Raw genomic sequence first — 10,062 nt, 5'->3', positions numbered from 1 at the left:
CTCCCTCCCTTTCCTTCCCCCCTTCCTTCCTTCCTTCTTTCCTTCCTCCCTCCCTCCCTGCCCTCCCTGCCTTCCTGTCCTCCCTTTCCTCTCCTGCCCTCTCCTTTCCTTCCTTTTTGTCTCCCTCCCCCCTCCCTCCCTGTGCTGTTTGGTTTAACATTTATTAAGCAGCTTTGATGCTCCTGGCAATATGTCAAGTGCTGGGTAGACCAAAACGAGGAAGAGGAGATCGCTGTTTCAGGAGCTGTCTGTGGGGGTGGGGGGCACTCACATACACGGAGGGGCAAGAGGTACACCAGGGCTGTGGAGCCACAGAAGCTGGGCACTCATCCCAGGGGTGTGCGTGCACGTGCGTTGGGGCGGGGAGGACATTTCCAGAAGAGCAGCAGGAGCCAACACCCTGGGGTACAGCGTGAGTAAGGGAAGCCACAGTGTTTGGCGGTGTTGAGGCTGGGCAGCCTAGAGAACTGGAGCCTCTGGTCGCTTCCCAGGCTCCCTCCTGAGGTCACGGGGATGCACAAGGCTGACACCATAGGTCCCCCTCTAGGGTAGGGGAGGGATGAAGGCAGGACAGAGGGATTAGGGAGACTGATCCCCATCTCTGCCCTCTTCCTCCACTGTCACCACTCTCTGGCAGCCTCTCCTTGTAGGTAACCTATAGGGCTGGTGACCTTGAGGCCAGTGGGGACAAGTAGTTAGAAAGCCCAGACCAAGTCTCGAGGAGGCCCTACTGCAGGGAACCTGCCGTTCTAGGGTGAGCCTCAGACCTCGGAAAGATATCAGGGAGGAAAGACAATCCAGTCCATTCACCATGACCTGGAAACACGGAGACACAGGTCTCCTGGAGCCAGGAGGCGACCCAGCAGATGAGGGGGCAGAGGAGGACACTGAGGGCAGAGGAGGAACCCGTGCTGAGTGCCCGGAGACACAAAAGCAGAATGCCAAGGCATTAAGAAGTGGTGGGAAGACGGAGCTCTGAACGAGACACAACCCAGAGGGCCCGGTGCCGAGAAACGCCTCTCCCTGGAAGCATGCAGAGCAGAAAAGTCAGACAAGTGGAGCACCAGGGCTCAACCATCAAGAGACCAAAAGAGCCTCATATTTCTTCTTGTGACCATGAGCCCCTGCTGTTCAGCCACAGAGGGGAGAACATCTCTGTGAAGAAGCTCCCGGAGGAATGTTCAAGAGGGGAGAGATGCAGAGTGGGCTGGAAGGAAGCGGTGGCCAGCAAAGGCCAAGGGCTGTTGTGTGGATGTGCAATTCATGTTTGGCATAAAGGTGCCTACCAAAGCCGGCAGGAGGTGGGGGTGACGCTGGAGTCCCTGGTTAGGGCCCCATCCTCCCGCCCATCTGCCCACCCAGCTGTATCCCTGTTCCTGCTCCGTCTGAGCAGAGGGCCGCTTCTGTCTAATGTGCACAGGCGGTCACACATGCCGGTGGTATCTCTGAGCAGAAGCCCCTGCCACGCACCTCTTTCTAGGGTCTCCATCTACAAGAGGGGAATATAGGAAGGCAGCAGCCCCTTATGCTTCGGTACACTTTCTTCCGTAACACAGGATAGGGATGGAGCCAATGACCTGAGTTCTGGAAAGAGCTCCCAGCAGGCAGTGAAAACGGGTACTGTTTAAATCCATAAGCCTGGGGCGCCCTGGTGGCTCGGTTGGTTAAGCGTCTGCCTTCGGCTCAGGTCATGATCTCTAGGTCCTGGGATCGAGTGCTACGTCATCGACTCCCGGCATAGCAGGGAGTTTGCTTCTCTCTCTCCCTCTGCTCGTGCTCGCTCTCTCTCACTCTCTAATAAATAAATAAAATCTTAAAAAAAAAATCCATAAGCCCAGGAGGGAAGGCCGAAAGACTCACAACTCCAGCAGGAGCCCTGTGGGCTCTTTCTGGCCACCTGCTGTCCACCAAGGTGAGGGGTGCTCCTGGGCCAAAGAATGGGGGGGACCTCTTCCAGGTGGGATGGGTTCACTCCAAGCCTGGGAAGTGCCCACAGGACCCTTGTTCTGGAGCTCCAATCTTGGGTCACCCAAGCCCAGACCTCCATTGTCTTGTGGACAGTGGAGCCAAGCTTCCCTCTTGGAGCGCTGACCATCTCTGGAGAGGGCCCGGATCTCTGCTCAGAGAGTACTGACTGGAACCCCACACTCCCATCTCTCCTTGGGCTGGTATTCAAGGCTTCAGACTACATCTTCAACCTGATGAATGGACAGGGATCCTGGGTTCCAGGCAGCCTGACCTCTCCATGGCCCCAGGTCACCACGGGGCCTTCTGACCAATCCCCCCATGCTTACATTGTTCCTCTTGACCAGAAGGTCCTAACCCTCTCCTCTCCCACGCCCCGAATCCAAACTATCCTTCAGGGCCCACTCAAGCCAACTGTCCCTCCTTGGAGTGGCCCATCTATTGAGAACTGAGCACCCACTTAGCATTCTCTTATTACTTAGAATTTGGTAGTGAAATCCTAGCGCCTCCAGCAGACTGCAGCCCTCCCTACCTCGCTCCCTTGGGGTGGCGTCGGCATTCACCTCTGCACCCCCAGTGGGCACTCAGCAAGTGTCTGCTGCTGGGGCGGAGTCCTGGAACTGGGAATGCTCCAGTCAGGGGAAGACAGAATGAGGGGGTGAGGATTAGGGGTGGCACTTGGCTCCAAACCCCAAGGAGGTGAGAATTTGGGCTCACTGGATGCGCACTTGGGACACACCAGTCCCCGTCCTAGCCACTGGGCTGAGGACTGAAGAGGGCCTGAGCTGCCCGGTGAGGCTGGGTCGGGTTGGTTTTATTTTAGGTCTGAAGGCTCCAATTCCCCAGGAAATTCAATTTAGAACCAAGAGCAGGAATGTGACGCCTCAGTGCTGGACAGAAATCTGCTGTGGATTAGGGAGCCAGGCTCTCCGGGGCTCTCAGGGGTGGGTGGGGAGAAGGCACTGGGGGGAGCCATGGGTGTGGGGGCTTGGCCGCCTGTCCCAGTCAGAGGTGCCCTGAGTCCCCTCACACCCAGTCTGCATCCTGGGCAGCTGAGGGCAGGGGTGACTTGCTCCCTGGCTGTCCTGCCAGCCAGGCCCCCAGGGGCAGTGCTCCAGCCTTGCTGTTCTGTCAGTGCTCCGCAGGGAGTGTGGGGGATTCTGGTCTCGGCTTCAGGCGTCTGTGGGGTTTTGGCTGGGTCTCCTGCGGTTTGGGCTTCCTGGGCAGCTCGGCTCATTCTCCCAAGGCGGCAGAGCCAGAGCCAGGCCTCCTCGAGTTATGAAAGCCACATTGTCTGGCCCGGCCCAGGCTGGGGAGGGGGCTCTCTGGGCCTCTGGGGGGGGCGCCTCGAGTTACAGCCTAAGGCTTTACCCTTCCAGGTGGCCCACTCTGCCTCAGCGAGTCCCTCCTCTCCCTGTCGGGACTCAGAACGGGTCACACGGGGCAGGAGATCTTGCAAGGAGGTAGGGTGGGAGAGCAGAGAAAAAGGACAAGCGGAGAAAGCAGGCAGAGCAAAGGGAGAGGGTGGGAGAGGAGAGGCCCAGAAAGTGAGGAGGGGTGAGAGAGGCCAAGAGGGGGAGAGGTTCCCAGACACAGAGAAAGATCCTTCCTGGTCCCGCCCCAACCTCTCTCTCCAGGCTGAAGGAGTCTACTTCTTGGAGGGGCTCATCCCCCAGAAGTCTCTGCTCCAGGGGCCCCACCAAGAGGAGAGAATCTGAGGGCTAGCAGGGATACTCATCAGACACATTAGTCCCACGTATGTGCTGGCCCTTGGCCAGCCATCTCCCACTTGTCCTCGCCCTGCTGCAGGAGATGCCCTCCAGCCTGGGCCTGGCCATGCAGCAGGTAGACCTGGGGAGCCAAGGGCCTCTCCAACGGGCACACAGGCCTCTATGGGCAGATGTGGAGTCGGAGGCCGGAGGGGGGAAGCAACTTGTCCAAGGCCATGCAGGGAGTTAGTGTCAGGTCCAGCACCAGACCTTCTTATGCCGAGGCTCAAAGAGGGGAGAAAGGGAGAGTGGGGGTGGGTGAGAGGAAGTCAAAAGAAAGAGACTAACCTACAGCTGGGACTGAAGTCCCGAAATCCGGGCCTAGACTCCTGCTCTCCCCCAAGCTGCCCCTGAACAAATCCCAGCTGCTCCTGACTTCTCCCTGGCCCTGCATGCCACTGAGAGCCTCAGCTTTCATGGGCACAGGCGGGAGAAAGGATTGAGAGCCACAGCCCCAGGGCTCCCACCGCATACCCCTCGGGGAGTCACAATGCCTTCCAGGGTTGGGAGGCTCCTGCGGGAATACCAGAGAGGTTACAGACCCTGTGAATTGGGGCTAGGGGTATTTCACTCCGGCTGTGGGCCCTTGCGCGCGCGCGCGTGTGTGCGTGTGCACGCGAGCGCGCGCGCCTGCAGGGTGGGAGCGGCGGGGACAGGCCAGGCCCGGGTGGGGAGGAAGACGAGGGAGACAAGATGGCAAGGAGGGGGAGGGGCCGGGTCCTGGAGCCGCTTTCGGCAGACAAAAGTTTTCGGGAAGCGCTCGGTTCTTGTTGGGTTGGGGGAAGGGAAGAAGAGACTCAGACACCCCAAGCCCCGCCTGAAGCCCCCCTAAAATATTTACACACCGGGCAGAAACGGTTGGGACACAAATCCCAGACGGACAGACACCGCGGTGTGTGTGTCTGGTGTTGGGAGTGGGGGTAGTTGGAGCCAATTTGGCGCAGACGCCGTCTCCATTCGGCCCTGCCCCCATCACCGCAGCCCTCCACTCTCCTTGGACCGGGTCCCCGACACCCAGATACCCAGTCTCCTCACCCCCACCTCCACCCAAGCTCCCCAGAACCGTCTCCCCCGTCTCAGGGAGGAAGAGTGAAAATTAGCAAATCCCCCACCAACTCCCCGAACCTCCCCCCCTCCCCGGCCCGGCCGCCTGCCCCGCTCCCTTCCAGCCTCGCTCTCCATCCGTGGTCCTACCTGGGCCCGGGGCTGCGCTGGGGGCTCCATGGGGCGCGTTGCAGTGAGGGGGGCGCTGGCCACTCACCTGGGACATCGGCCCGGGACCTGCAGAAAACAGGGCTCAGCGGGCGGGGCGGACCTTCCCCTCGCGCGAGCAAGGGAGAGGGGGACGCGCAGGGGGTGATCCGGCAGCAGTCGCGCGCCTCCCCCCTTCCAGGGCGGCCACCGACCAACTTACTCGTGCAAGCTGCGCGCTACTCGCTCGGGCCGCGGGGATCACCACGCGGGGGCTGCCATGCGCGCCTGCGGAGGGCGCCCCAGCCGAGGGGCCGCTAGGCTCCTCGCCTCTCGCCCCGCGCCCCCTCCCCTCTCACTCGCTCCTTTCTCGCATTTCGGCGCCAGCTCGCGCCGCTCGCCCCCTTCCTTCTTCCTTCTCTCCCTCCAGCCCCCTCGCTCCTCCCTCGCTCGCCTCTCCCTTCCCCTCTTCCAGGCCCACCCTCTCCCCGCCCCCTCCTCGCCTTCCCCCGNGTCGCCCCCTCCCCCCCAGGTCCCTTCCCCTCGCCGGGCCCGGCGCTGCCTGGGCCGGACACGTCTGTCCGCGGGGCGCCGCGGCCCGAGCCCCCACAGGAAGCTGACTCCGCGCGTTTCCTCCGCGACCTCGGAGCTGGGCCCAATCTCCCCAGATCTCCGCTAGCCCCCAGGCCCAGCGCCCCGACGGGCCACCCGAGGAGCTGCGCCTTCGCCTTCTCCTGCCCTAAACTCTGCAAAAGTTTGCAGAAAATCAGGAGAATGAGAGAGAGAAACCTCTCTGACTACAACCAACTCGAGCCAATTGTCTGAATAATTGTGGCCCCAAATCTCGAAGTCCCAAAGATGGAGTGATCAAGGTCCTCGGGCACCCTTCGCCCACCCCGTCGGTCTCCGCCCAAGGCGGAGGGCTCATAGACCTCGCGCCCACCCCACCAGAAGCTGTCCCGCCGGGAAATCCGGTTAGTGACCATCTAGCCTCCCGCGTCCTACTAGCAGCCCCGAGCATCCCTAATCCCCCCAGCCCTGCCAGCTGTGCGTGGGAATTTGTGTCGAGGACCAACTTTGGAGGCAAAGAGAGGTTCTCCCTTCTTTTGGCTCCAGATCGGAATCCGAGGCCTTCCAAGTTGCGGGTGCTCGGGGAAAGAGGAGAGAAGGGGCCCCTCCAAGCAGGGACAGCCCGACGGCACATCTGGAATTGTGAGCTGGGTCCTTCCTCGGGGCCGTGGGGACAGGGAGGAGCCGCCGTCGGGCAGCCCGAGGGGGGCGAGGACCCTCAACGTGACCCCAGGGCCAGGTCCCCGAGAATAGGGGAGGGCTTGGAGCCTGCGGCCCGCCGGCTGGGGCTGGGCGCGCCCGTGGGATGATTCTCAGGTGGGGCCGCCGCTGGGGTGCCAGCGTCTCGGCCACACTTGACCCGGGCCGCCTCGGAGCCGAGTCTGGGCGCCCCACCACGCCGGCCAGTGAGCAATTAGGGAGGCGGCGGCGGCGCCGACGCCAGGCCAGTTCCCCAAGCCCCGCCTTCCAGCCTGGGCCTGAAGCAGGGGGCTGGGACGCGGGGGGCCAAGTGAGGGACTCGGGGCCTCTCCTTGGCCTCCTTCAGCCCCCGCAGTCGCTACTTACGCAGCACCAAGGCTCCTGCGGCGCCGTCGTGGCCGGGACGGCCGTGGCCCCACGGCGCTCGCCAAGCTCTGGCCACCCGCGACCGCGTCCCTGCGATGAGCCCAGGTGGCTGCGGCCGGAAGGAGGGCTCCCGGGCCGGGAGGCAGTGTCCTGCTCTCCGGGCCGGGCTGCCAGCTGCGGGGCCCTGGCCTGGCGGCCCGGGATCCAGCTCCGATCTGGCTGCTGTCTGGGAGCTCCGGAGAGCAGAGTGGACTCCCCCTTCCTGGCAAGGGCTGAGTCACCGGGACGCACCCGCGCCCGGGCTCGGCAACTGCTGCATTCTTACCGGCTTACCTGGGCCTGCGGCGTGGGCCTCGCCCTCCTCCAAGGGCGGTGGTGGGGGGAGTTTTCTCCAGGGCAGCCCCCGCCTTCTCTCTCTGTCTTCTCCGGCATACAGGCCCCCCTCCCCAACCACAGACCCTAGCGATGCACCCCTTCTCAATCTCTATCCCCGCCCCTAAACTCTGGATCAGCTCTGTCCCCCATCCCTACTGCAAATTGCCTGCGTGTGCTCCAAGTCCTAGGAATCTGGCCCAGTCCTAACTAATATGTTTGGTTTATTGCAAATATAAAATATGCTTTAAACTGAATCTCACACGGGGGTTTTACGGGTGCGCTCAGTTTGTGAACATTCAGCAAGATGAACATTTAGGGTACAGGTGCTTTTTTTGTACGCCTATTATGCTTGAATAAAAAGTTTTTTTTAAAAAAATCAACATTCCAGGACAGTCCCATGTGATGGCCAGGTGGTGGGCCTCGGCATGGCATGGGACTGCAGTTCACATTCCAGCCCCACCATCCTCATGTTTCCCTAGAGAAGTCTGTTCTTCTCTCTGAGCCTCAGGAGGGATGAACATTGCGGCCCTCGGTGTGGAAATCAATCCTTTCACTGTTACCCAGGGCCAGGACTAGGGTAAGGTAAATGGTGCACTTGGCTGGGGTGCAAAATTTAGAAGTGTGCCAACATAAATAACGTTTTAATCCAATATTTTAGTATTTAAAAAAAAATCAGCAAATTACAGCCCTGCCAGACAGCGGTCTATTTTTATAAATAAAGTTTTATCGAAACCAGGGCTGGGGTTAGAGTGAAGCCAGTGAGACAGGATCTTGCAAGTGCAGGGTTAGAGCCTGTGTTGATTTAAAATGGCAATTTGTGCATTGTGGATTTTTTGCAATAATTTTGATTTTTAGACATATTGCAGGAAAATATGGCTTATCTTAATTACTGAGTTTCCTGATGCCCCTTTAAGTTGTGCACCAGAGCAGAGAGCCTTGACCACCCTAGGCCTTGTACATCACTCTTCCTGAAGCACCTGGCTAGGACCCCAGGGTAAATGAGCAGAGATTTAAGTTGCCCCTTCCACCTACTCACACACAACACCAGGTGGGCTCTGCTCCTCAGCCCAGGCCTAGCTTTCCTGAGCCCCCCTGATCAGTTTGGAGTAAAATGCTGAGTCCTTACCATGGCCTTAAGTCTCCCTTAGATGGGTTCTTCCTACCTTTGTGCCCATCTCTCTCATTCATTCCCTTCCAGCCTAGCTGCTTCCTGGGTTTGTTTTTCTACTTGCCTCATGTGGTTGCCTCAGGGCCTTTGCTCTTGCTCTTCTCTCTGCTCAGAATGTGCTTCCCCTAGATCTTCCTATGGTCCCCTTCTTCGTTTCCGCATTTCCTCTGCTTGCAACGCCTTCTCAGAGAGGCCATCCCGGACCCCTCACTGTCCCCTCACCCCACTGTATTCTTCTTCATAGACTTTTTCACCCTGTTTTCTATTACATTCGCTTGTTTATTGGCAGAAGGAAGCTCCAGGAGAGAGGGGACACTGCCTTGTCTGCTGGTGTATTCCCCAGAATAGTGTCTGCCCCAGAAAGCTCCGTAGATAGTTCCAGTTTCATAAGAGGCCTGAGGGGGAAAGGGCCTAATGCAAGTCACACGGTGAGTGAGGGGCAAGATCTTACTAAATTCCAGGTTTCTGGACTCCCAAACCAGTGCTCTTTCCAGCCTCCGGGGGCTTATCCTAATCCGCTCCCCCACCCAGAGCCCTCCAGGCAACGAAGGGTGACAGTAACCCTGCACAGCTCTCCCTTATAGTCCTGTGCACACAGCGCACTCCCAAGCCTGGCCTGGCTCCAGCCCCTGGTGTCCACCCCTTCCCAGTGTCCAGCAGGCGTGCACAATTCCTCCCAGCTTCCTGTCTCTGGCACAGGGCTGCTCGGGAGCGGGGCGGCTGGGCTGGGTTCCGCAGCTGGACCACAGCTGTGGTCTCTGCCATGCCCAGGAGAATGGGGGACAGGACACGATGGCGCAACCTCCCAGCAGAGGCCTGTGTAGGAAGGGGGTGTGTTTGTGTGTGGTGGGGAGGCTGCTGGATCAGCACTGAGAACCTCCAGCTCCCATCCCTGACTCCCTTCTCCTGAAGGAAATGACATGTGACGGAATAAGGGGAGCTCAGCCAGCCCCCAGGCCTGATTCTATCCCTCGCTTCTATTCTTGGTGGTATGTCACATTCAGTAAACATGAGTTGGGTATGTTCTCTAGGCCAGCCCCTTGCTAGACATTTCTAGATCTGTTGCTGCCTTGAAAATCCACACGGGCTGGATAGTTATCATGCCCATTTTACAGATGAGGAAACTGAGGCCCAGGTAAAGTGACTTGCTCATGGCCACACATCTCATGGCAGGAGATGTAGCTGGGACTTGTGTCACATTTTCTGAGGCCACGTGCTCATTCCAATTCCTGACCGTGGAGGGAACTGTGATATTCTTCCTAAGGTGTCGCCACCCCCAAGCTGCCTGCCAAACATGGAGACAGGGCACTCTGCAACCCACCTCTGTCTCATTGGTACTTGGGGATACCAGGCAGGTAGCAGAGTAGAAATGAGTTGGTTTGGTGTCATGGAACCCCCGACCCCCACCCCCAATCTGCAGCCCAGGTCAGTCACTTCTACCCAGCTATGTGATTTTGGGCAAATCCCTTGAACTTTCTGAGTTGCCCCTTCTGGAAGGAGAGTTCCTACCTCATCCCTGAGTAGGGGCGGGGGGGGGGTAGAGATTAAATGAGCCCCTGGCATGACTGTCTCTCTGTAAATGTTAACTGTCTCACCCATACTTCCATCCTCAGTGCTCGCCCCGCAGCAGGTGAGGGGAGCTTCCAACGGCAGCACCGTGTCTGTGGTTCTGAGTATGACGCAGTGCTTCCCAGGCGATAGGCACAGCCAACAGCGCTTTGCATTAATTGGCCAATTCGGTATTCACAGTAGTAAATGTCGATTAATATTAAATACTGATATTTCTCTCATTTCACAGAGGAGGAAACCAAAACACAGAGAGGTTATGCAACTTGCTCCAGCCCCGCCGCCCTCCACAGGGCGCCATCTTCCCTGGGAGAGAGGAGGTGGCTCAGGACATCCCTGGTCCTCCCCCCCCCACAGGATCTCTTCCCCTTCATCCCTGTGGTCATTTAGTTA

General features: G+C 59.1%; 1 protein-coding gene across 2 annotated transcripts in view; it reads right to left on the bottom strand.

Annotated features, from left to right (window-relative positions):
• Positions 1–6,808, bottom strand: part of MDFI (MyoD family inhibitor) — a 15,714-nt gene extending 8,906 nt beyond the window's left edge. The window contains exons 1-2 of one of the 2 annotated variants that reach the window (XM_034648152.1): positions 6,561–6,808; positions 4,929–5,015 (exon numbers count right to left, since the gene is read on the bottom strand). In XM_034648152.1, the coding sequence (XP_034504043.1) occupies positions 4,929–5,004 (76 nt within the window). In that variant the 5' untranslated portion in view covers positions 5,005–5,015; positions 6,561–6,808. Of the gene's footprint in view, positions 1–4,928; positions 5,016–5,148; positions 5,372–6,560 lie in introns of those variants that run through there. The other variant, XM_034648153.1, reaches the window with a different exon arrangement.
• Between the last annotated feature and the right edge of the window lie 3,254 nt (positions 6,809–10,062).

This window comes from Ailuropoda melanoleuca, chromosome 19, assembly GCF_002007445.2.
Source record: "Ailuropoda melanoleuca isolate Jingjing chromosome 19, ASM200744v2, whole genome shotgun sequence".
Taxonomy (NCBI): domain Eukaryota; kingdom Metazoa; phylum Chordata; class Mammalia; order Carnivora; family Ursidae; genus Ailuropoda; species Ailuropoda melanoleuca.
The sequence above is the reverse complement of the archived record's forward strand: the minus strand, read 5'-3'. Positions and strand labels throughout refer to the sequence as shown.